At 42.4% G+C, this 25,850-nt stretch overlaps 1 protein-coding gene across 5 annotated transcripts; it reads right to left on the bottom strand.

The window, feature by feature from the left end:
- Positions 1-195: 195 nt before the first annotated feature.
- LOC119389971 (protein phosphatase 1 regulatory subunit 7) lies at positions 196-25,850 on the bottom strand. 5 transcript variants are annotated; one of them, XM_037657445.2, is made up of 13 exons: positions 25,797-25,850; positions 25,252-25,326; positions 24,443-24,520; positions 22,636-22,731; positions 20,020-20,037; positions 19,838-19,905; positions 16,905-16,970; positions 15,208-15,338; positions 14,426-14,588; positions 7,624-7,740; positions 5,922-6,026; positions 3,164-3,250; positions 196-1,343 (listed from the first exon to the last, which is right to left on the bottom strand). In XM_037657445.2, the coding sequence occupies exons 1-13, from the start codon at positions 25,819-25,821 to the stop codon at positions 1,167-1,169; spliced, it is 1,206 nt and encodes a 401-aa protein (XP_037513373.1). In that variant the 5' UTR covers positions 25,822-25,850; the 3' UTR covers positions 196-1,166. The 5 variants fall into 5 exon arrangements, with proteins under 5 accessions (XP_037513373.1, XP_037513370.1, XP_037513374.1 ...); XM_037657442.2 differs by lacking the exon at positions 25,797-25,850 and adding an exon at positions 25,599-25,766; XM_037657446.2 differs by lacking the exon at positions 22,636-22,731.

The following is a 25,850-nucleotide window of genomic DNA, read 5'->3' as shown; positions in this document are numbered from 1 at the left end:
CCACGAACACAATCATAAAAATGGGCATTGCTGGAAAGTGAAAAAAAAAAGGAATAAAAGAGCGCTTAGGACGGGACGAGAAAATGCAGACACAGTGTTAGTTCAGCGCCGTGTCCGTGTCTTCTCGTCCCATCCAAAGCGCTGTTCTATTCTTCATCTACTATGCACCCACCAGCCCAGTCAAACACACTGCACGAATAAAAATAAAATTTATTTTTGGGAAGATAATCAGTTTGTATTACATGAATTCATATTACATTAAATACACATAAAGGAGGAGAGATAGTGGTTTATGCACAGGAAAGCTAAAAATTTGGCAGACTTGTGCAAGTCAACATATTCACACGACTGTATTCTCCAAAATCAATTTTCACACAGCTCCTCATAAGCAGAGTGCACTTAACACAGCAAACTGGAGTGTCGTAATATGCGGGAGTCTTGGCTAGTGATCTTAATCACGCCATAAAAAACCATCGATCAGGTCCTATTAGCTTCATAAAACAAAGGGTGCCTTCTCAGTGCAACAGAAACACTTCATTCTGTGCTGCGTGCTGGGTCCATGTAAGCATATTTCTTATTAAGCTTACTAAAAATATCTGGTTCTTGAGAATTCTTTCATTCGGAAAATTGCAAGCAGAGGTGTATTACAGACGAGCACTCATGTCACAAGCTCGCTTGCAGCTGCTTTCTCATACAAAAATAGAGCCAGCATAAACAGGCGTGCAGTAACCGAATGTATTGTTAACGACGCCTTGATGCCAGCTTACCTTGTTCATATTGTGCACTGGCACTTTTAGCGGCTTGTCTATGGGTTTTAATAGTATCATGTAGCAATGCACAACCTACACAGCAGAGCACTTGCCCTCGGTAAGTACAAAACAAGTAAGACATGTTGACCTGCTTTTCATGGGACCTATGGGAGAAGTGAACACTTGCAACTAGCATTTATTTAGCACACAAACAAAACAACAAAGAGGTCTCCACCGTCCAATCTTGACACCTTCCTCGGAACTCGGCTCCACGGCTCTTTGGCTGATGACTGCAGCGCCTGTTATTGCAAAAGCCAACAAAACTAGGTTTTCAACCGCAAGCCGCTTGTGGACGAAAGAACCTTGTGCCACACTGATTGTGGCAGTGACAAGTCCTGCAGACGGGCGAGTTGTCGGCTACTTTCGGCACATTGTGGCATCGATTTGTGTCACAGTTGGGGATATCATCATGATCTTGCGCCTGTACATGGGGTCCTTCTCGATGGGGTTGCTGTGTAAGTAGACTGTCGCCAGCTTGGGGAAGTTCCTGAGCACCTCCACCTCTTCAAAGCTTTCTATCAAATTGTCATTAAACTGAAAAGAAGAAAAAAGAAGAGACAAAAGTCATAAGCATAGGTTGGCATAAAGATTGGAATTCACCCAGACTCAGACTCACTAACATATTACTCGGCTGGACTCACTCAGACTCGGACTCACAGCTTGACCTGAGTCTGAGTGAGCCTGAGTGAGCTGCCTCACGAGTAGGTTAGCGTAAAATTAGCTTTTTCCATCGTGTTGTCAATGCTCATCAATGCCAATATCTCACATCATTGGTGCTCTACATGGCGTCTTTTGATCTCGTACCTTTAAATGGGAGTTATCAGTGGTTGCAATCTAGTATGGACATTTTTATGAAAGATGCAACTCACACGAGCTATCTTTATCAAGAATTTCCCGTGAAAGAGCAGGCGGGAGGAGGGCAAGACATCTCCAAACTAGCGCCTCTGATTAATAAATACTGAGGTGGCATATGAACGCTAGGGCTTTGAAATATGTGTGAGTAGACGTGAGTATGAATGTGAGCCGATATAAGGCTGATAATAATGCTGAAGGTGAGAAATAGGGCCACAGGTTAGCAAAAAAAAAGTGGAGCTCACTCAGACTCACTGAAAAAATATCTTCTGCGCTTAGGGCTCACCTGTACTCAGACTCACCAATATTTTTCTCAACTGGACTCACTCTAACCCAGACTCCCTGAATTTTTCTCAACCAGACTCGCTCGGACTCAAGCTCATCAAAATAGTACTCTTCCAGACTCACTCAGACTCAGACTCACGGCCCGATCTGAGCCTGAGTGAGTCGACTCATGAGTGAGTTTGCCGACCTATGGTCATATAAGACAAAAGATTGCAGATGAGGTGGCATGCCACTGACGCGACAATTAATTTGCGCAGTAAAAGAAGGAAAGAGCTAATCAAAATATGTCTCAGCCTACTGCTTTCTATACTGTCATCAGGCACAAACAAGGCCCAAGTCTACCAATGTCAGTTAAGAACTAAAAACTGCCGTTGGCCAATGTGCCTGTTATAAACAATATGCACAAAATAATGCTGCGCTTTCTGAACTAAGTTGCTATAAGAAAATAACACAAAAGCTTTAACAACTAATGCAGTGCTTAGCTGTGAACAGAGCAGCCCACAGTAGAGGCCACAAATAGAGCAAAAGCTCGTCAATTCAGAAAATACAATAATTTGGACCTTTTCTCTGGTCCCAGCAAGCACGTACATGGCATCAATCTCTGACTGATTCTGTTATACTTGGCCACAACCCAGTTAATTCAAAGAAACCTCGCGCAATGTCACGAAACTCAAACAAGGTGGAAGCTGTTGAAGTTGAAGAGCATCTCAGCCATGGTCTGCACGCTGGCACAAAAATCACCTACTACATTACAATTGATGAACGATCTTTGACGGAAAAATAATTATTATCACGTGCATGTGGTGGTGGTGGCAATACAAGATAAGGGAGGGGTGGAGAGCGCGTTTAGGACAAATTAAGGCTCGTGCAGGGAGGAGAGGGGGGGTGTTGTGCAGCAGTCGCATTTTGAAGGAAGTTGTGACATGACGAGAATTGTGGCTTTTACGCAGCTCTGATGCAGAATAAGAACAATATTTGCATATATAGGCAGAAAACAAAAGTGCATTGCTTTAATAGACATCTGTTTATAGTTTTCTTGACACTCTCGATAATTCGGCATTCAGTTGATTCAGACATTCTTTCCAGTCCCATGAAACCCAAATCAATGAGCTTTTAGTGTACTTTGATATCAGTGATAATCCAGCGAAAAATGACCACTGGCAAAAAGTAAAACAATGTATGTGTTACAATATTAGGAATGGGATTCAGTTTCGTACCCAGAATTCTTCTAAGTTGACAAGTTGTTTAATGTTGGTCAGGTGCTTGATCTTGTTGGCCGCAAGGTCTAAGGTTTCCAGTTTTACCTGTGTACATCAGAGGAATGCCAAAGTTAGGGAGGAAAGAAAAAGACCGCCTAATGCAATTAGTATCTACTCAATATTAATTTCTGACTGGCTAGGCTTTCCCAGACTTCCTTAAATGCGAAAGTACAGCATCCACTAAAAAGATATATTAAATATTCATAAACCCATAACAACCTTGATTTGGTTTTAGTTCCAGACATTTCACATTAGGAGATATAGATTTAAGAATAAATAAGTCCCACTGTTCACGAGAAAAAGAAACTGCACTGCAAGTTGTGGGCCTTAAGTCCATTAGGTACTTAACAATCCGCTATTTCACATGTTTAAATCATGGTATTAGCCACAAATAACTAAGGATGACTAAGCTGGTAGAAGTACTGCAAAGGCTGCCCAGTAAACTTTTTGAAGCACTTGCAGTTCATAATACATTGAAATCCATGGCAGCTGAATCAGAATAAAAAAAATCTTTACAGACCTCAAGTACATCACGATAAGAGATGGGAGCTCATGTTGGTAAATGAGTGCCAAATGTGATCTCACAGCCACATGAGTGCCAAATGGAATGTCATGGCACATGCTTTATTTTTCTTCAGTTAAAATACGCCTAAAGAACTTTGTCAACAATGTCAAAATTCACATCTTTAAATAGTTAATTGTTCAAGCTGGGTATCCTAACAATGGAGCACAGCGATACATGTCAGCCAATGTGCAATTGAGTTTCATCAACGACGACTCCAAGGTGACTAAAGATTTGGTAAACGATCAAAACCCTTTGAAACAAGCTATGAGTTGGTGCACAGCAATAAAGTTGTGCCTGCTTGACTGGCAGCACAGACTGTCACAATTTAAGCAAAAAATTGATAAAATGGCTGGCTTAAGCGTAAAATTGGGAGGTGGAGTGCACAAATATTGAATACACAGTTCAACCTAATTCATATTGATGCATCAAAGGGAGCCCAACTATGCTGCTAGTATGCTAATAATATAGAATAGTGAACGGGGCGAAGTGGCACTGGTTGACTGTGAAAAAAAGAAATCTACAGTAATACCTCGTTAACTCGAACTCGCATATCTCGAAAAATCGGCTAAGTCGAAGTTTTCCGCGGTACCGAACAATTTCCCATAGGTGCAATGTATTTATTGCCGTTTATCTCGAAGTATTTCCGTGCCCACTTTCGGTTATCTCGAAATTTCGACAGAGAATGGAACCAAAACTTCGCCGCCGAACCGTTTCACAAAATACTAGCGGCAAAATGTCATACGTTTCACAAGGTTCGCGCGAGGCTGCCGCGTTTACGACGAAGTGGACACTGTTCCCGAAAGTAAAGTCAGAACCTAGCGGCATACCAACTTTGTCGAGCAACCCTGTGTCACGTCACGTGACGCTATAGACGTGCACATAAGCAGGCCCTGCAAAATAGCTCAGGTCGTACACGTTTTGTTTACCGTCAGAGATGCGATTTCAGCATTTTCTTTACGCAAGGCACGTCGCGCGGATTTTTTCGTCGGCCGTGCGATGTGGTGAGGATAACGCCACCAAAGCAAAGCAAGTCACTGATGCTGCAAAGAAAGGTAGCTCTAATCAAAGAAAAGGATTCGAGGCTCGAAGTTTCCGGACGTCAAAACGGCGCTGAATGTGTGGCATCGTGCGAGACAACGTTGGTGCGAGAGGAGTCCCTTCCAGTCACATCGACAGATAAGGCCGATTCTCTGGACTTAGCGGTGGGCTAAATTGACCTAGCCTGCAACATCGGCTGGTTCGACCATTTTCTTAAGCCAAACAACGTGGCGTCACGCACAGTGATCGCGGCAGCGTCGACGCAGCTACTCGAGGGGTGACGACATCCACCGAAACAAGAAACATGCTTCGCTTGATGCGAAATAAATTTGAGTGCAGCGGCGCGGATGATCGGCACATGCGTTGTCTCAAGCAACTCGAGAAAGCTTTGCTAGGTGCAAGTGTTACTGAGAGGCAGACCAGCCTTAGTCGGTCTCTGTGCACTAAATAAAAAGGCAGTACCGAAAAACACAGCTGGTTAATAGCGCTGGTATGTCATTATTTTTCTTCAAAATCTTTACAAAGAGCCAGTTTGGCGCTCCTGTTAAGAAACTGGTCAGTAGGGATGACGTTTCTAGATAGAACTGAACTTCTCAATGGAATTTGCCCAACTTTGCTTATCTCGAAAATCTGCTTATCTCGAAATTTTTTCTGGTTTTTACTACTTCGAGTTAACGAGGTATTACTGTAGTTTTGTCAAAAAACTAAACACGCCTTACTGATAGCGACAGCAAAGTATTAGACAGTCAAACAAAGGCTTGTAGTGTTTTATGCTATGCCACGTAATCAGAACGAATGACGCAACCTTCAATGGCAAGCGTGTGGAAATATGGCAGTACATGCAAAGCCATCAGCCTTCCAGACTTGACCGTTGTCTGGACACACACAGCATAATACTACCTTCAACGCACTGGCCACATTCGCAGAAATTGATGAAGACTCCCAACATTTATGCCACGACTATATATACGCGCAAATAAAGATGTTTGAGTACAACTCCGTGTTTTTTTGAAGTTGTAGTCTAGTATTCAGTAGCCACAATGTGTTGTCACACATGATGTGGCAGACAGGTACAAACAAGACAGTTCGCATGGAAAGAAGTCGAATACTCACATTGTTTTCAAGGTTTTCAATTTGCTCAATGCCATTGTGCGACATGTACAACTGGCAGAGGTTCCTGTTCTCGCTCAGCCCTTCGAGCTTCACTATTCGGTTACTCTGGGAGGAAAAGAACGACAATGTTTTACACGATCAGCCCTGAAAGAAATTTGCGCCATGCAGCGAAATAAGTGGAAAGCTCACTACAGTCAAACTTTTAAGATGAATATAGACTATACTACATGTAACAAACTAAACGTTATAATTTTGTCACCAATATGCTAGCCTGTAACAAAAATATTTCCGCGTTACTTGGGGCAGTCATTATATACTAATGATGTTAAAAACAGGTTGCAAAGGAAATGACAGCAGTTTATTAAAATATGTACGTAGTAATAAAAACACTGACGTGACATAGGATAAGACATGTTGAGGGCAAGCCAATGAAGCACTGCTGGTTGTGGGTGAGGGGTTAAGGTATACTCAAGCATTTGCAATATGGTCAGCCCAAGTTCAGCACTCTCAAACGGTAAATCTGTCTCACGGCATCCTTGGTTGCAGAATAGATGCAGCAGTTCTCTAACAGCGAGGCACAGGTTTAAGCATAGCAAATTGTGCAAGTTGTGAAAGCACTGAGCTTTTCAGCAAAGAAGCAATGTAAAGGACAACCATCTTGCATGGGCAGAATGCAGAGAGAGAGAGAGAAAAGAAGAAGACAGGTAAGGCAGGGAGGTTAGTGAGAATATGTCCAGTCTTCTACCCTACAAGTGGGAAGGGAGTATAGGTTTGAAAGCGGGTATACTGAGTCCAGGTAATTCAAAAATGCTATGCAATGAGCCGTACATCTACAGTCCTGTTCTCAAGTCTGTTGCCTTTGTGCTTTGCGGGAGCAGAGAAGAATGCAGTGAAGGTGAGCTACAATGGCTGCATCTACTGCCGAGAGAGCCCAGTTATGTGTCCATACTCAATATTCTGTGCGGTGGACATTCACAGAATGCCTACATAAAGTGCAATAAAAGCCTAACTGAAACATGCATCTCACATACAGTCCAGTGAGTAAGTGATATCAGAACACGGGCGTGTCATTTGCAAACTTCTGCTTTGTGCTGTACGAGAAGGTATTTTTGAAAGTGACAGCGTGATGAAAAGGACTTGACTGCTTTGTCCACTGTTAACCAACAGCCTGACTCGACTTCATGTCAACACACACACACACATGCATGCACGCACACACACTAACACACACACACACCCAATGTTGATTTACTAATTCACCCAGCTACAAAGGTTGTGTCTCCCTCTTATTCATAGCACAGTTCTCAAGGAATTATTAAAAGCAATGATTTAGGATTATGTAATACACCTTATTTTGTTTCCACCACTTTCAATTTATGCCGCAGAGACGTTATGTTGGCTTGTACACCTACATCAGAGCCAACATGACTGTTAGTGGCCGGATACAGAGAGACATGACCTGGTTACATCAAGAGATTGCGCATACAAGTGGCTATGGTTGAAGTTTCGAAATCTCGTTTCATTCCCATCCCTGTGGTAGATTGCAGGTTATCTGCGTATGGATATTCTGTGCAGAATAGCATTGTTTTGGCAGACTTCTAAGCAGGACCCAATTTCCCTTGTTCAGAAGCGGTGCTGTGCAGTTTTCAAGTAACGCAGGGTTACATGAACGGCCCATTTCAGCAAGAAAAGAAAGGCTCACTTGAATACTGAGCAGTTCCAGTTGCTTGAGGGGTTCGAGGTTTTGAAGCTTGGAGATCTTGTTCTTCCCCAAGAAGAGGTTTTTTAAGTTTACCAGCCGGTCCAAGTTCTCAATGACCTGCGATCACCAATGAGCCATCGCTGCAGTAAGAACACTATCCTACATGCCAGCTAAGAACTTCATAGCAACAAACCTGTACTTGAGCGAAGAAAACGTTGCAGAAATGAAAGAATAAAGGATAATGATTTGGTGTGTACAGAATAAATGGGAAAAAAAACTAGTACTGGCATTTGCTGCCATGTTCAATGGATTGCAAACGATGAGTGGGTTACTTACGCTACAAATAATTATGTAGTTTACTGTACTTGCATTTAGTAACAACTGCCTCGGTTCTAGTCAATCTGCAAGCTAAAACTGCCCTGTAAACTACCATAGTAACAAAGCCTTTCACATTACATCCTGGTTTGCTTTAAAAGAATAGGAGAGGCAGAAAAAGTGGAAGTACTTCATAAATGAGGTAATGTCCTCATGAATTCCTTCAAGAAAACATACAGCGGCATAGACAAATGTCACGGTTTCACATTATTTCACTGTTCAGTGTTCAGTAACATTTACTGACATGTGAGTTCAATAACTTGCACAAGCTAAGGTATGGCAGTGGTTTTAGCCGCTTGTAGGAACTACCGCTTGTGTTCTGCTTTCTACAAGCCTGCTAACACAGTCATGCCAATGTGGGGACTGCAGGTGGAGTGTTTTGAATGGTGACACGACCACTTTGAAGTGCTTGTGGAGTTAAAATGGCCTCTTGACAAGCACAGGTTGCAGGATACTCAGCTTATTAGATTCTAGAAAACTTAACCTGAACCCACTTAGCCTTGAACACCACTTCCACACTCTCCAGCTCCCCGTTTCCGTGCTTAAACAAGTGCAACGAAAGAGATACATGCCATACATAGGTTGTGCAAACCATTCCGTGTCAGTTCAACAGTGCAGTCGGAGAGCACAGCCCTCCACCCACAGAGGAAAAAAAAAAAGGTTAGTCACATAAGTGCCATACAATGAACAGATAAAATGAATGTTTGTGGACAATCCTGAATTTGCATGCTGAGTCATATATATCTGCGACATCAGTAGAAAATACAGCCGCCATTTAAATCATGACTGAGATGGGAGATCTGAACACTGACACCTCTCTAAGAAAACCAATATGGCCAAGAATCGTTGAATTCAAAAAGTAATTCTAGATAATTATATGATTATACTATGTTGAGACATAATGCACAGGGTGATTCCACGTAAGATCGAACAATCGATGGCTGGTCGACCTCTCAAAATTATTTCGAAATTTTATATATTATTGCCTGATGAGTGGAAAGAAGACATCCGCAATTTTTTTTGCCGCCAAAAATTTTTTCGAAGCACAGGAAATCAATAATGACGAAGAGGTGGAGTGGAGCGCTCATCCGCTCTGCTGTTTTGGCCAACTTTCGTTATGAATTGCACAAAATATATTAAAGTTAGGTAGCTGAAATTTATTTAACTAAATATTTGCATGTTTTTGCTTCTGCTCAGGTATTTTTAGTTTTGATGTGTAGTGTAGATGTTTTTATAAAAAACCTCAAGATTGGCCCAGGAAACGTTATTTTCTTTACTTTGAAGGTCTTTATCTCGAAAAATCCTTGTAGCAGAGTGACAAAAATTGCGCATTACGTTCTTCGCATGCTTATCTATCACACTGCCGAATCTTATATTTATATAACTTTTCAGTAATGAGATACGATCGGGCTAAGTTAAAGAAAACACCGGACAATGGAAATTTCTGACGACAATTAAAAAAAAACCCCTTTTTATATTTCTTAAACTTTGTCCACTTATTCTCCTCCACATCAGCTTTCATAACCACTGAAAACATGTTGCATAATGTCGTTGCACTAATAGTTACGACCCCTCCAATGAGACCCTTAGGCAAGGATTGGCAATTCCGACTTCTTGCCCAGCAAGTGTATAAATTGCAGGCAGGATTGAATTTCTTTTTATTAAAAGGCCAGCAGTACCGAAAAAGGTGTTGCCGGCACTGAAGACGTGAATCTTGAAGTTATTTCGTCACTGCAGCAGCCACGAGCGCGGGGCTACAGAGCAGGCGCGCGCGCACCCGAGATGCTCGTTGTAAGAAACGGCGCAGTGAGAGCTCATTTTCGCGTCCTCAGACCGATTGAGTTCGAAACAGCAACACCTCTCGGGTGATTTGAACGCACGTGCACTGGAGCTTCGCTATTTTATCCGCCCTGTGTTCGCATCGCAGCTAGGCGCTGATAACACGGAGGAGATGGAAGCAAGATGAAAACTCTATAAGGGAGCTATGAGCGCTCGCTTCACGCACGCTGCTGCCACAGAAACTGCGCTGCGCCAGTTGCGATCAGTGGAAAGCATGAACGTGGCGCTCCTGTGGCAAAGCAAAATATGGATTGTCAAAGGAAAGAAAAGCAAAACTATCGGTAACCGGATGCGCTCGTCTATCTTAGATGTCGGCAGCAGACGGCCTGAACTGGCCGCGCGTTCAGAGCGCTGTTCACACTTCATTCGGCGCGGATAATTCTTGTGCTTTGCTCTTACTCTACTCATCCTGTGCGTCTCATGGCGAGAAAGTATAGCTCGGAATGAGTGTATTGTGGAGACTACCTTTCGAAGCACAAGAAGCTTAAAGGAGTACTAACACGAATTTTTAAAAATTTCAGATTGTTGCTCTAAATAAAAATACTGGTGTCGAGAAACCTAAAACGACTATTGTGGTGCCTGGGAATGCATCGTATATATTTTAATTAGCGCCACCTTAAAAAGACACTTTCGGTTTAGATATCGAGGGGGTCACAGTGTCGTTTCATAGCAGTGTGACGTCACGGAGATACAGAAACTCGCGACGTACTAGCAGCAAATTCGCCATCTGCTCGTGGTGCACAAAAACAACGATGAGTGAATTGTCGTCCTGTGACCCTGACAGTGACTTCTGCGATTTAGGCTGCATGCAGGACGTAGAACTCGCAAACTCGGGGGAACTGTCTTGACTCGTCGGGATAATGTCCTTGCAGTGGAACTGGCTTGCAGATGCTCAGCGACGAAATCTTCAAAGTCAAATTAAAATATTTTATACGTGTTCTCCGACTCCAGTGTGTAGACAGCGTTGACACTACACACCAACGAAGCAAAAAATGTCCCTTTTGCGATGTCTCAAAATCGTGTCAGTACTCCTTTAATTATTGCAAAGAAGCCAAAATTTCGCAGAGTTACCGACCTAGGCATATACGCTTTGAAGGAACGTTTAACGCCCGAAAGATCAGTGACTGCCAGTGAGACGGACTACTTGTACTATGCGTGCTTTTGCTACCACTGCAATGAAAGGTCTTCACGGAACGCACAGTTTAAAGGGACACTAAAGGCGAATATTAAGTCGACGTTGATTGTTGAAATAGCGGTCCAGAAACCTCGTCGCGCTGCTTTTGTGCAAAGGAAGTGCTTATTTTGAAATAAAATCACGTTTTTAGTGGTCCGCATCGCGTTAGCGCGCTTCAAATCTCCCGCCTGAAAATACGACTCTCATACGTCACTGCTGCCATGCCCAACGTTGCCCGCTTTTACTGCGCGGCCGCCGACACTAGTAGCAGCCGAGCGGAAGTAGCGGGACCCACAGTAGCAACAACGGCGCTGCGGCAAAGACTTGCTCGGATGGGCACATTCAAAGCCGTCACCAAGTTGCGGTTGGTCTCGTAATCCTGAGTACGAAAGTGCAGCGAGTACACACGCAGAGGTTTTGACTGTTTAGCACACTGGCGCAATGGCATGTCACTAAGCCACTTCGAGCGTAAGGGTTCATTCCGCGGCACCCAGTGAAAAGACACACCGGTTTCCTTGCTGCAGCACTGGCGTTGTTCACCATTCGGGCATCCGGCAATATCACACGCATGCGGCATTTTGTCGAACTTCCTGTCAGAGCGACCTTCACGAGCGCGCAAAACACGCACGGCAGTACGCGATCCCGAAACTACCACTGAGACGGGCGAGGCACAGTTCGGCGAAAACGGAACCTTTGAACCACGCGCGCCGTTCCCCATGGCAACGCCACGGAGGTTTTGTTTTCCATGAATCAAGCGGAAACGAACAAACAGCATTTTATTACGTCTTTTGATGCTGGGAATGTTCTTTTTTTACTGCTGCTAGTTCGATTACTAGTGATTTATTGCAGGCCGACTTCCCTACGTCATCGGGATCACTTCGAAAATGTCCCACTCGTGGCGCTCGTCATGTGATACATTTAGCTTAATTTCTCGGTAAGTAGGGCCCTGCTGTTGATAATATTGCCGTTTTAGAAGTTGTCATACATTGGGCTTTCACTCTGACATAAATTGTTATTTGCCTTTAGTGTCCCTTTAACGATGACGTTCTTATGCCCCCTGAAAAAGAAATCGACGTCATTAACCAGATCACTGCGATACCGGTGCACGTGCGTTCAAGTCACCCGAGAGGTGTTGCTGTTTTGAACTCAACCGGTCTGAGGACGCGAAAACGAGCTCTCAGTGCGCCGTTTCTTACAACGAGCATCTCGGGTGCGCGCGCGCCTGCTCGGTAGCCCCACGCTCGTGGCTGCTGCAGTCACGAAATAATTTCAAAATTAACGTCTTCAGTGCCGGCAACGCCTTTTTCGGCACCTGCTGGCCTTTTAATATAAAGCAATTCAATCCTGCCTGCATTTTGTACACTTGCTGGGCAAGAAGTCGGAATTGCCAATCCTTGCCTAAGGGTCTCATTGGAGGGGTCGTAACTATTAGTGCAACGACATTATGCAACATGTTTTCAATGATTATGAAAGCTGATGTGGAGGAGAGTAAGTGGACAAAGTTTAAGAAATATAAAAAATGGTTTTTTTTTTAAATTGTCGTAAGAAGTTTCCATTGTCCGGTGTTTTCTTTAACTTAGCCCGATCATATCTCTTTATTGAAAAGTTATATAAATACAAGATTTGGCAGTGTGGTAGATAAGCATGCGAAGAACGTAATGCGCAATTTTTGTCGCTCTGCTACAAGGATTTTTCGAGATAAAGACCTTCAAAGTAAAGAAAATAACGTTTCCTGGGCCAATTTTGAGTTTTTTTTATAAAAACATCTACACGACACATCAAAACTAAAAATACCTGAGCAGAAGCAAAAACATGCATATATTTAGTTAAAGATATTTCAGCTACCTAACTTTAATATATTTTGTGTAATTCATAACGAAAGTTGGCCAAAACAGCAGAGTGGTTGAGCGCTCAACTCCACCTCTGCATCATTATTGATTTCCCGTGCTTCGAAAAAATTTTTGGCGGCAAAACAAATTGCGGATCTCTTCTTTCCGCTCATCAAGCAATAATATATAAAATTTTGAAATAAATTTGAGAGGTCGACCAGCCATCGATTGTTCGATCTTACGTGGAATCACCCCACAGCTTTAAAGGGGCACTGACACCTTTTTTTTTGAAAGCGAGTTTACTCTGCCATACAAAGCTCCTGTATGCAGAGACGGCTCTGAGCAAGTGTGAAGCTCAGTAAACGCTGATAAGATATTTTATTTTGATAATAAAGTCAATTTTTCCATGGCGCATCTACCGACATCGACATTAGCTTGACGTCAGGCTACAGTACTAATTCTGGTGACTTCACGCAGCAGTCTGGCTAGTTGTGATGACGTCTGGTACCGAAACTTCCAAGATCGCTGCTTGTGCGTCACCAACAGAGCCACGACGCGGCCCGTGGAAATGCCACTATATATATTGTGCGAGCACATGATGAGAAACTCATACCGTGTTGTGACGTCAGGGCGCAATAGAAACCGAAACTAGCTTTTAAAAACATACTGTAATTACTTTTTGGGGTGCGCTCATGCTTAGCACTACATTTTCTATGCTCTTGAGGGCTTGGCCTTTCATTTGATGCTAAAAAACAACTGAAAATTTTCGTGTCAGTACCCCTTTAACATGTTTCTTTTTTTCTTGACTGGAGTACGATGAATGAGTGTTTGTAGCAAGCCCTACACAGCTGCCCTGATCAACATGTTGAATATATTGATCTAAAAACCTAAGAGTTACTTTTAGGCGGAACATATCCCAGATGTCTGTTCATGTAAGCAACGGCTATTCTTTTATACATTACGTGGCCATGGTGTTAGATCCGTGAATTATTTCACAGAAGACTGTTCTTTGACTGGTAAAGTAATACGCATAAGTAACTTCAATCTTCACGATTCCAACACTTGTACACGACTTATCCGCAGACTAAACTTTCAACGCAGGCTTCACAATGTCTAAATCATCGTCATCAGCCTGACTGCGCCTACTACAGGGCAAAGGCGTCTCCCCTGTTTTGCCAATCAATCCGGTCCTGTGCTTGCTGTGGCAACATTATAGCCTTCTTAATCTTCTTAATCTTCTTAAACTTCTTAATCTCATCTGCCGACCTAACTTTCTCTCTCCCCCTGGCGCACTTGCCTTCTCTTGGAATCCAGTCTGTTACTCTTAATGACCAGTGGTTATCTTTTCTACACGTTACATGCCCTACCCATACTCATTTCTTCTTCTTGGATGTCCTTGACTGTTCCCTGACCCACTTTTCTCTCTTCTTGTTCCTTAAGCTTACACTTATTATTTTTTAATACACCTAACACTGTCTACTACCAGGAAGCAGCTGTGACAGACCACTGCTTTAGCACGAGTTCAACAAAACCACACTAAGTAAAAGATGGGAGCTAAAACAGAGCAGTCGTGCACGATACTTGCCTTTATTCGGTTGGAACCCAACTCAAGCATTTCGAGGTTGACGAGTTTGTCGAGGTTCTCAATCTTTGTGATCCTGTTGTTCACCAGGAACAGTTTTTTTAGCTTCACGAGGTTGTCGAGGTTCTCAATGTGCGTTAACCGGTTGAATGAGATGTCCAGGATTCTTTGTTGTGGACGTGTGAAGTCGTGCAAAAAGATAACATAAAATACAAAAATGAGAGATCTTCGTGCGGCATTTTCTTACACCCCTAATAGCATTAAACAGTCCAGCCCCTTAGCAACCATAATGAACTAGATTCGACTAGCGATGAATAAAAAATACGACCTGTACCTTTATACCAAACTGTCAATGGTCGAGACCCAATTCTTTCAAACCTAATATGGGAACATCAGCTAGCTGAAACCAAAGTGGCCTATCTGTCCAGCAAGCATTTCAACAAATATGCTTGATGTCCCTAGAGTGGCATTGTATCACAATGATAGGTGAAAAGAGTTCAGAAAGCTAGCAGCGAAATGTTTGTAGATTTCCGACACAAATTTGTGAAGCTACAGCTGACACAGCTCTTATAAGGGTTGGACACTCGATAAAATAAAACATGACCAACCATCGATCGGAGTTTTTTTACTATGTCTATTTAGTATTTACATCTGCATTTATCGTATCAAAGTTTATCAGTAGTTAAAACTGCTCTAAAAGGCTGGTGCAAAGAATGTAACTATATTAATTATACTCCAATTGAAGCCGTCACACTTTTATAGAAAGACTGAAATTCTGTACTCACTCAAGATTAACCAGAGCATCAAGATTCTCAATCTTTGTAATCTGGTTGTCGTAAAACTCTAGCTCCTTCAATGTTACCAACATCTGCACATTTTCAATCTTCTTAAGCAGGTTGTTCCTAAATATTAAAACCTAAAGAAAGGAAAGACGGAAACAAAACCATCAGAATTCAACCTTACTTACCGATTAAAAGGAGGTGGCATTAATCTGTGAAAACTAGGTCTGCATCAACTTGATTTCAGCAGTGCACATATAATACGGTTAGGTAAATTTTTATTTTGGTAAGTTAAGAAAGCGATCTCATGCGTGCCAGTTTTCTTAACGACAGAATTTCTTTACAAGATATTTCATCAGCAATGCTAAATAAAACATTTGGTATTGTTACTTGCTCGATTCATCAGGCAACTAAAGAACACAGCACGAACAGCGTGTGCAGCACGGCAACTTGGCAGGCTGCGTTGCTTTGTGTTTTGCCACTTAACATTATGAAACGATCTTGCAATTTCCACCGAAGCGAAAAATCATACAATGGTCACACCAAATGAAATCCTATGAATGGCGATAACTAACACTATCAGAATCAGATCTTGTATACATACTCGTAGATAAATAATAAAACATGCGGGCATCACAGAAGTTATCGTTATAGCTCAATAAGTAGCGCATCGTGTCTGCGATGCAGAGGTTGTGGGTTCGGCTCATAGCAAAAGTAAGTTCCTTTTTTCATCCACTTTTATTTCTCCTCAATTTATTACAGTTCAATTAAAATGTGGTAGAATTTACTCAGTGCTTTCCGTGACTTTTTGTGGCTACAACAACAACAAAAAAAAAACCTTCCTCCTCTGTTCTCGTTATCCTCATTCATTTGACCTGCTGTGGTACATAAGCTGTCACACCACTAAGCTCCAGGAAGCAGGTTAGATTTTTAGCCACGGCAGCAGCATTGTGACGAAGGCAAAGTGCAAAAAGACCCATGTACTTATATATTAGGTGCACCTTAAAGAACTGCAGCTGGTCAAAATTAATCTGGAGTCGCTCACTACGGCCAGCCTCATAATCGCATTGTGGGTTTGGTAATTGGAACCCCAGCATTAAATTTTGTTTTCCTCATTCATCCCATCATGGTGAAACCAATGCACAAAATGCACAACAGTACTGCCACGTCTCCCTTTCTTATTGAAGTCGTTAAAGCAGAAACACAGATGCACACAGGAGAAGTGCTGATGAGAGGCTATAAACAAGTACACTAAAAAAGGGACATAAAGCACATGGCCTAGAAGGCAACAACCCACGTGAGCTGCAAATTGTTGTAGTCTTTTCCAAAGAGCTGGCCTTTTCATCACCATTTGTGCCGGTATATTTTACTAACGGGAAGCATGGATGCCCTTTGACTCCTCCCATAGCTCAATTAGAAAGGTAGGCTGAATAACAGGCTGAATTCAGGTGAAGTCGTCAACTGGATAAATCATCACACATTTAACTGTAGTATTCACAAACATGCTCCATGAAATGCTCACTTCAGCGCTTCACGTACACGCAGGAAACAACACTTGCAGCAAAGTTTACGATCTGCTTGCTCGTATGTGTCACAGTGAAGGCACCAATTATCGGGCATGAAATCCTTCGTGGTAAATAGCGAGGCTATGTGAACCACCAATGTGAAGGCCTGTTCAAGGCAAGACATGTCGCATCACTGACCTCTACTCGCCGCAGGGGCTCCAAGTTTGACACCTTCCCGATGCGAGAATGGGTGAAATCGACAAACTGCGTCAAACAAGAGAGGAAGATTAGTATTTTGTCAACCTCATAAAAGAAAAAACAAAAACAAAAAAAAGTTGCTTCGCTAAAATCACACAGCTCTTAACAAATAAGAGCTAACAGTTGTGTCAGTAACAGTGTCAAGAGCTGTCACGGTGCACACATACTTTCACCATTCAATTGTCAGTGGGTTCGCTGAATAATCTTTCCATGACATCTTGTGTAAACAGTTGTTAATCAGTGACACCGAGACGATCTTTCTAAATCTTTGTAAGTATTGAAATGAATGCAGTTTGCCTCTGTTTATTAAACTGAATTCAAGAGCTTGTGCTAAAAAAGTACGTACTGGTACACTCTCTACACAGCCCTGTTTATTTCCCCTATGTAGCCTTTTCACTCACTGCATACAATCGTGGTCCAGAACAAGGCAAGTAGAAAGATCCACATAACGTGCATGTTCCATTTTGTGAACACCAATTTAACTTCACACGACATCTTGCATTGCATTTTCTTTGCAATAAAATCTGCTTTAGGAGCGAAAAACACTCAAGAGTTCTGAGCACAACAATTTTTTGCTTTGGCTGGATCGTATTTGTCACAAGCGTCTCTTTTAATGCTCGTAAAAAAATGGATAATGTAAAATATGAACTTTTACGGTGGCGGTTACAGGTCTATGAATTAGGTGGTAGCGCAAAAAGATAAACTGTTTTCCAACAACTTAAAGAGACACCCAAAAGAAACATGAACACAATTTGGACAGGAAGAGTCTTCCTTCAAAATTTCATTTTCAATCCTATGGCAGAAAAAAAAATTGTTCCGTAGGATTGAAAATGATGGCGATAACGTTTTTAACTTTAAGCCCAAGACAGAAGCTTGGGGCACTCGTGATGTAATGTACGCCCAGAATCATGGTGTTCGAACTACATTAATTCATTTACATTATTTTCGTAACAGGCTTTAGCTTGCACAATGAGTGTATGCTTACTTCATGAAGCAACGTTAGCTGTTCGAGTATAGGTATATGTCAACTTAGTACTGTCCATAAGCACACGACGTTGAAATATACGACATTACAGAGAGGTGGTACTATAATCACAATAATTTTCAGTTTTCGTATTTCGGCTATTCAAGCCCCTACTTGCAATTAGGCTTCATTAAAGGGACACTAAAGGCAAATATTAAGTCGATGTTGATTGTTGAAATAGCGGTCCAGAAACCTCGTAGTGTTACTTTTGTGCCAAGGAAGGGCTTATTTTGAAATAAAATCACGTTTTAGTGGTCCGCATCGCATTAGCGCACTTCAAATCACTCGCCTGAAAGCAGCCTTTCTCACGTCACTGTTGCCGTGCCCAACGTTGCACGCCTTTACTGTGCTGCGGCGTGCACTGGCGGCGTGCACCATTCGGGCATCCGGCAACATCACATGTATGCGGCATTTTGTTGAACTTTCTGTCAAAGCGACTTTCACGAGCGTGCAAAACACACGTGGCAGTACGTGATACCAAAACTACCACTGAGACGCAACCGCGTGAGCGAAGCAGGGTGCCGGGCGAAGCGCAATTCAGCAAAAACGGAACCTTAGAACCACGTGCCCCGTTCCCCATGGCAACGCCAAAGAGGTTCTTTTTTCCATGATTCAAACAGAAACGAACAAGCAGCATTTTATTACGTCTCTTGATGCAGGGTAGGTTCTTTTTTTATTGCAGCTAGTTTGATTACGAGTGATTAATTGCAGTCGGACTCTCTCACGTCATCGGGATCATTTCGAAAATGTCCCGCTCGTGGCGCTCTGATACATTTAGCTTAATTTCTCGATACGTAGGGCACCGCTGTTGATAATATTGCCGTTTTAGACGTTGTCATACATTGAGCTTTCATTCTGACATAAATTGTTATTTGCCTTTAGTGTCCCTTTAATTAGTGCTCCCACATTTGCGGTAATTGTACCAAAAAGATTTAGGAGCTTACAATTACTACGTCGCGGTAATGCCAGGACCAGCTGTTATCAGCAGCCTATGCTCAAACAAATATTACATCTTAAACAAACCAGTAGATCGCACGAAGATCTTGGAATTTATGTTGTACTTTTGTAATTTCACGTCACACCCAGAGTGTGGCCCAAATGACCCACAAAGTGTGTTCGTGTGAAGACTGTGCTGTAATGCATGTTCTGAATGAGGGGAAGCAGCAATGAACTAATTCACTTAAATGAACTAATTAAGTAACAAACTAATTAACTTAAATGAACTAATTAAGTAACGAACTAATTAACTTAAATGTACTAATTAACTTAGGTCACTAACTTAAAAAAAAATTAAGGCAGCTTCGCACTGGTGGTGCCAAGCCTGAAGGGAGAGCGGAGATGGGTGGCCTTCCTTGTTTCTATTTATTTTTCATTTTCTCTTTTTTGTCTCTATTTCTTTCTTTGTCTTTCTCGCTCTTTCTACCTTTTTTTTCTCTTTCTTCATTTTCTATTTCTCATTTCCTTTCTCTCTCTTTCTGTCTTGCTCTCTCTTTTCTCTGTCTCTCTTTTTTGTGCCTGTTTCTTTTTTATCTCTTTGTCTCCCTGTCTATTAATTTATCTGTCTTTCTTCCCTTTCTTTTTCTTCATTTCTCTTTCTTTCTCTGTCTCTCTGTACTCATTCTCTCGCCTATCAGAGTTATTGCATCCCACGCCGGACAAATCGGCGTATGTGTTCTGGGAGTGAAGATGAAGAAATGAACGAAGAGAATGCGTGCCGTTTCATGATGATGATAATGTTTGTACACAGCCGACGGCGTTCCTCCGAGCTTAAACAGCTTCGCAGTTAAAATCTTCGCACGCCCTGTCCTCAAATTATACACAAGTGCTGCAAGCACACTTCACAACTCACCGTGGTATCGAGATCGATATCGTCCAGTGATATTTCATGTAATTTGGGTCCTTTTGGCTTTTGCTGTTCTGTGAACGGTTTAAAACAAAAAAGCCATAATAGTAAGAGGTGCGAAATTCACTTTCTAGAACGTCAGTATATTCTCGTAGCTCATTACAAAACGTAAACAGGATGCAGCTTACCTTTCTGATCTGTGCCAACTAAAGAAAAGAAAAAAAGGAACTGATTTAAATTGACTGTGGGTTGCTACATCATATCGTCCTTAAGGTAACCTACAAGTGAGCTTTTAGAACAGGAAGAACGCGCAGTCCAAATGCTTCTTTATGACCTGAGTGCACAGGATTGGGACTACCTTACACTCGAAAGAATGAAAGAAAATTTTTCTGTGTTAATTAAGAAGAGGACTCAGTAGCATGATGATGATGAAAGATTAAATTGGGCTTAAGAGACGTAGACAAGCGGTGAGGACTAAAACACACATAGCGCACGTGTGTTGTGCTGTGTGTGTCTCATCTTCATCTATTGTCGACGTGTTTTTAAGCCCCCTCCAGTTTTCCGCCATCATCAATTTAAACCAACTAATCCACCTGTGAATGCATTAAATCTGTAGCAGTACAAGAGGTAAGTTCACAGTCACACATACTGGCATTAGCTGAGCGTATGCCCTGTGAAAAGCGCATGCACAGGAAAAAAATGCAGCAAACATGCGCACATGCAAGCATGCGAAAATTGTCATGGTAAAGCTGCACGTGTGACAAAAGCATGACAGCTGTTGTGAAAGAAGCGAGCTGAATACAGGACTGCCAATGGCTATAAGCTGAGGAGATTTCATCTAAGGACTATGCAGCCAACTCTGTTATAATACTTATCCTATGCTTGATGAAAACCAACCGACAATGAAGGCAAGGAAGGCATACAGGACATTACTTGTAGTTTTTTAACTGTTTTGCGGTAATTATGACATAAATGTGAAGAAATTAAAGTGCACAAGAAGACAACTTGCTGCTGGCAGGGAGTGAACCTATAACCTTTGGATAACGCATCTGACGCTCTACCAATTGAGCTACAGCGGCGATCGTCGTCCCGTCCACTTTATTGGCAGTTTCTGCGTACGTAAACCTGAGTGTATTAGCCAGTGCCCCTCATAGCCATGACGGCAAGTGTGGAACACCCTTTTTTTTTTGCCAGCTGGCATAACGTAGCACGTGACTTCTTTATGAGCTGGCCGCTTACCAATAAGCGCTCGCATACTACCTGAAGACATCAAGTCTGCCAGAACGAGATCCTCGCTATCAATGAATGAAAGAAGGGGACTTTACAAAGGGCTCGTTTTTCTTTGTTATACACAGCTTTAATGAAAGACAACAGACAATGAAGAAAAGGAAGGCATGGGGGTCATTATTTATAGTCTTTTAATTGTATTGTAGTAATTATGATATAAATGTAGCTCATTTGGTAGAGAATTGGACTCGTTATCCGGAAGTTGTAGGTTTGGTCCCTACTGGCAGCAAAGCAACATCAGGGCTGGGAGACACCACAGCGGAAAGACAGAAATTCAATAATTTAGGTTCTTTCATGTGCCTATGCGCCTTTAAACTCGGTAGACGAGCGTTCTTTCTTCCCACTTGCAATAGGGCTGTTGTTAGGTTGAGCAATGTACACATGTCCCACAGTATGGAAAGTGAAATACTATGCTCCAGTAGGACATGTGTTCTGCACTGAATAACCAGAATCAAAATTTACTATTCCATTTTCGGTGGTGCTATGCATATTGAGTGCACAATTAGAAAGGTCCCAGTGCTAATGACTGCATCAGGTCCCCCCATGAAAACAATTATGATTGATAACATGTGAAAACAAGAGTAACGAGGTAATAAAGCAGCAGACTAGAAAAATAAAGCTAAAAGAACAAAACATACAATTGTTCACAAGCAATAATACTAACATATCTGATAAAAGTAAGGCAACTTGCAGCATATTAGAAAGAAATCATATCACGGAAATCCTGACACAACTAGAATTTAGAAGAATAGTTCAAAAAAAAAAAAAGACAGACAGAATAAACCTTCCTGTTGAGTCTATTTACAATAAGTGCATTCTTAATTCCCTCCTAAATTGACAAAGATTTTGAGTTTTTCATTGTAGATGGCAGTGTCTTCCATATTGATATGAACGTGAGCTCTGCAGTTTCCCTAATTAGAAAAATAGAAGCGTTATGTAACCCAAATGTTGTAGTACCATAAGTCATCATGTTTAGATGGTGGTAATGTGATCCGAGGTAGCTCGTTGCTCACGAATCCATAGAAGAAAATACCATTGCTCCTCTACATTAAATCTGAATGTGCACTATACCGTTATGGGAGCAAGAGCGATCTGTAGCTCATCGGCTTCTTTAACAAGTACGTTAGCCTCTGTATTGCAGATACAACATAATGCTGACGCGTACAGCCTGTCATGGAAAAATACAGGCTAGCCGGTTACAGCTGACTGTAGGTGTCTGGATTTTAGTTTTCTGTTATAGGGTGTGCATCCCCGGTATAACACAAGCTCGTTTTAAAAAGGATGTAAAAATTCAATGAATGTGACATGCAAGACAGATGAATTGACTGACTAGGCACAGCATACAAATGCTTTCTTTATGAGTCATACACTAACACAACTTTCTTTTTTTTTTCAATTTCTTTAGATCGCAAAAGTGGCCCTCGTTCGCTTCTTTAAAACTACCATGCTACTATGCTTTGCTCCTATGAGACCGCAGAATGGATGCAAGAGCACGATCGCAGCGGCTTGTTCCGTACCGAGGGTTGGCGAAAGGCTCACTTCAACGCTGCAGACCCCTTTAGCATCTCCTTCGACATTTTGGACAGGTCTTGGTTGGGCCCCTTCCATCTTTGCTGAAAGCCAAAGCAGCAGCCCAATTTCGCTTTGCCAGATGCACAAATGCAGCCTATCAACGCAAACCAGAACATCAGCAATGTGTGGAAGAGAAATATCTCCACATGACCACACTAAATAGGAATGAGCATCAAGGAAACATGGGATGAAGTTTGCCATGGGATGCCGATACTAAACATCTTGCCTTCTCTCATATTCCTAATCTGCATACTGCATATCAGAAGTGTGCCAATAGTTAAAGGATTAAAAAAGGGGGTGGGGGGCTGTCATGACGCTTATTGATAAACTTAAACAGGGGCAAAATTTCCTGATGACAGGGACTATACTATTAACCAAATTTAGAGATGATTTCCCTTTTGTGCTATGCAACATTAAAATCATAATGTTTAATGCCCCAAACTCGTCAAGCACATCTGTGGAAGGCTTCAGATTAGTTTTGACCTTTTGCGGTTACGTACACCTAAATGTTAGCCATAAAATATCTTTTTGCCTTCGGTCCTCAATGAAGTGTGGTCGTGCATAAAAGCCTCGACGTTGCATTCAGCAGCAGAACATGCGTCACAGATGATGAGTAGCGGCAGCTACAAAACAGAATTGGCCACTCTAGAGCAGTAAGTAATAATCAGGTAGAGTCATGCAGAAAAAACAGTTAAGTTAGGTGAGCCCTAATCATAGGTCGGCAAACTCATTCATGAGTCGACTCACTCAGACACAGATCGGGCCATGAGTCTGAGTCTGAGCGAGTCCGGGTCAATAATATTTTGGTGAGTTTGAGTCCGAGTGAGTCTGGTTGAAGAAAATTTAAGCGAGTCTGAGTCCGAGTGAGTCCAGTTCAGGAAAATATTGGTGAGTGTGAGTCCCAGTGAAGCCTAAGCACAAAACATATCTCTTGAGTGAGTCCGAGTGAGCTCCACCTTTTGTAGCCGACTTATGGTCCTATCTACTCATCTTCAGCATTACTGTCCGATTTATATCGGCTTACGTTTATACTTAAGTCTATTCACATATATATCAGCACACTAGCACTCATGCGCTACCTCAATATTTATTGATCAAAGGCGCGAGTTAGAGGAAGGGGTGCCATGACCTCCCCCTGTAAACTTCTTGATGGGAAATTCTTGATAAAAATAGCTCGTGTGAGTCGCGTACTTTTAAAGATGCCCTTACTGGATCGACATATGATAATGATGAGATATGATATATAATGATAACTCATATTTGAAGGTACAAGATCAAAATGGGTATCGTAGAGCACTGAATATGTGAGATATTGGTGTTAGAAAGGATTGAAACCATGATCTCAAAAGCTAATTTTACACCAACAGACTCATGAGTCGACTCACTCAGGCTCAGGTGGAGCCGTGAGTCTGAGTGAGTCTGGCTCAGTAATATGTTGGTGAGTTTGAGCCTGAGTGAGTCCGACTGAGAAAAAGTTCAGTGAGTCTGAGTCCAAGTGAGTCCGGTAGAGGAAAATTTTGGTGAGTCGGAGTCCGAGTGAGTCTTCAGAGCAAAATATATTTCGTGAGTGAGTCTGAGTGAGCTCTAATTTTTTTGCCGACCTATGGCCCTAATAAAGAAACAATTAATGATAGTGCACAAAGCAAATGCCAAGTTTGCATGCTGTTTTGATAACGATGAAAGCGCAAGTGCAAAAGAAATTCACAGAGTCATGTGTGGGCACCGACAGCCTCTGTAAGTTCACCGACGTACCAATGTTCACAGCAGCAGCACCGGGCTCGGCTGTCTTAGCAGCTTCCGGAACACCTTTGGCTTCTTCGCCCTGCGGCGCTGTGAATACGGTGGCATGAAAAGATGTCACTATTACGTCGTTTGACAAACATGGCACCAGCTCTTTCAGAATATTATAAGAAACACACCGTGTTCAACTGTGCTCTAATCGGCTCCTTTTTCAACAATATTCAAGGCTGACAATGTTTCACTGTTAAAGACTCATATGAGGCATTTACATGTAAAACAATAGTAAAATGCATTTCCTTCCCTGTCTCTGCAAGCAGATCAAGGCAAGCAAGAAATATGTTTGTTGTTTAGGATGGCAGTGCATTGGGATAGCTGCATATGTGCCGAACGTATAAAAATTCTAGGAAGAGGAGGAGTTAAGGCAGTGTCTCTTATGTCTGCCTTGCGGGTCTTTTTGGCCTCCAAGTTTTTCTAGTGATCGCAAAGCTCAATAAGTTTGTAGGTGTTCTGGGGCGGGTAATGTACAGTGTTAGTCCTTTAATGCGCAAACTGAAATCCGTGAAGCTTCTGTAATAACTAGTTGCAAAACTGTTAACAACAACTTGAACCTTTTTTTTTTCCTTCTTTGTAGCACAGACAGAAAAAGGAAAAAATCATTAAACCACGACAGTTGATTACGTAAACACCGCTCAGGCAGTGGAACTACGCTGTCAGCTACGTTAAATGCATTTCAGTTCGAGCCACGAGACGGTTCAAACATGACACACTTTTTGACACGACGTTGGCACATACGATTGCTGTTTTACATCTACATTGCTCACCTTTCGCCGCTGGGTCCTTGGACAGTTTCGACGCATCCTGAGCGTCTGGCTTCACCTCTTCCGACTTGGGCGGAGCTGTAAACAGTATAATGACAAGAACGTGTCTGCACAGTCTGACAAGCGCGCCCCAGAGCACCGCACAAAGACGCCTTTCGACGAGGAAACATTACGATCTCGACAGAAATCATCAGTCAAACGAGAGGGGTGCGTCAAATACCCTGGACGCACTGTCGTTACGATTGGCAATAGCAGCCGTGCTAGAGGATTCAAACAGCGTCAAGTTGCCAAGCGCGACGGTGCACCGTTTCGTTGTCAAGAGCGTGAATGACGCAAAAGTGTGCGACTACCTTTGCAGGCAGCGTTGACATCCCATAGCACACATAACGCGCACATAGGTGCCTTTGAGACACAAGGAGTCTTCAGTGTTCCGGATAGGAAACATCGCGATCGAGTGATCCGCTTGCCATAACGTCTCCGAGCGTATCTGAGCGTCGACAAGCGAATAAAGACGGAAAGCAACGCGAAAAGAAATACTAAATACTTGCCTGTGTTATTCCCACTATTGCTCATCTTTGGAAACTGGCACCGGAAAGTAAACG

Source organism: Rhipicephalus sanguineus, chromosome 4, assembly GCF_013339695.2.
Source record: "Rhipicephalus sanguineus isolate Rsan-2018 chromosome 4, BIME_Rsan_1.4, whole genome shotgun sequence".
NCBI lineage: Eukaryota > Metazoa > Arthropoda > Arachnida > Ixodida > Ixodidae > Rhipicephalus > Rhipicephalus sanguineus.
The sequence above is the reverse complement of the archived record's forward strand: the minus strand, read 5'-3'. Positions and strand labels throughout refer to the sequence as shown.

Excerpts from the sequence above, each read along its gene's own strand:
- LOC119389971 (XM_037657442.2), bottom strand. The coding sequence starts at position 25,644 with ATGTGCGCGTTATGTGTGCTATGGGATGTCAACGCTGCCTGCAAAG. Across the intron at positions 24,521-25,251 it reads CAAGGACCCAGCGGCGAAAG|CGCCGCAGGGCGAAGAAGCC; the intron begins GTGAGCAATGTA and ends CCGTATTCACAG. Across the intron at positions 7,741-14,425 it reads TGGGTTCCAACCGAATAAAG|GTCATTGAGAACTTGGACCG; the intron begins GCAAGTATCGTG and ends TGGTGATCGCAG.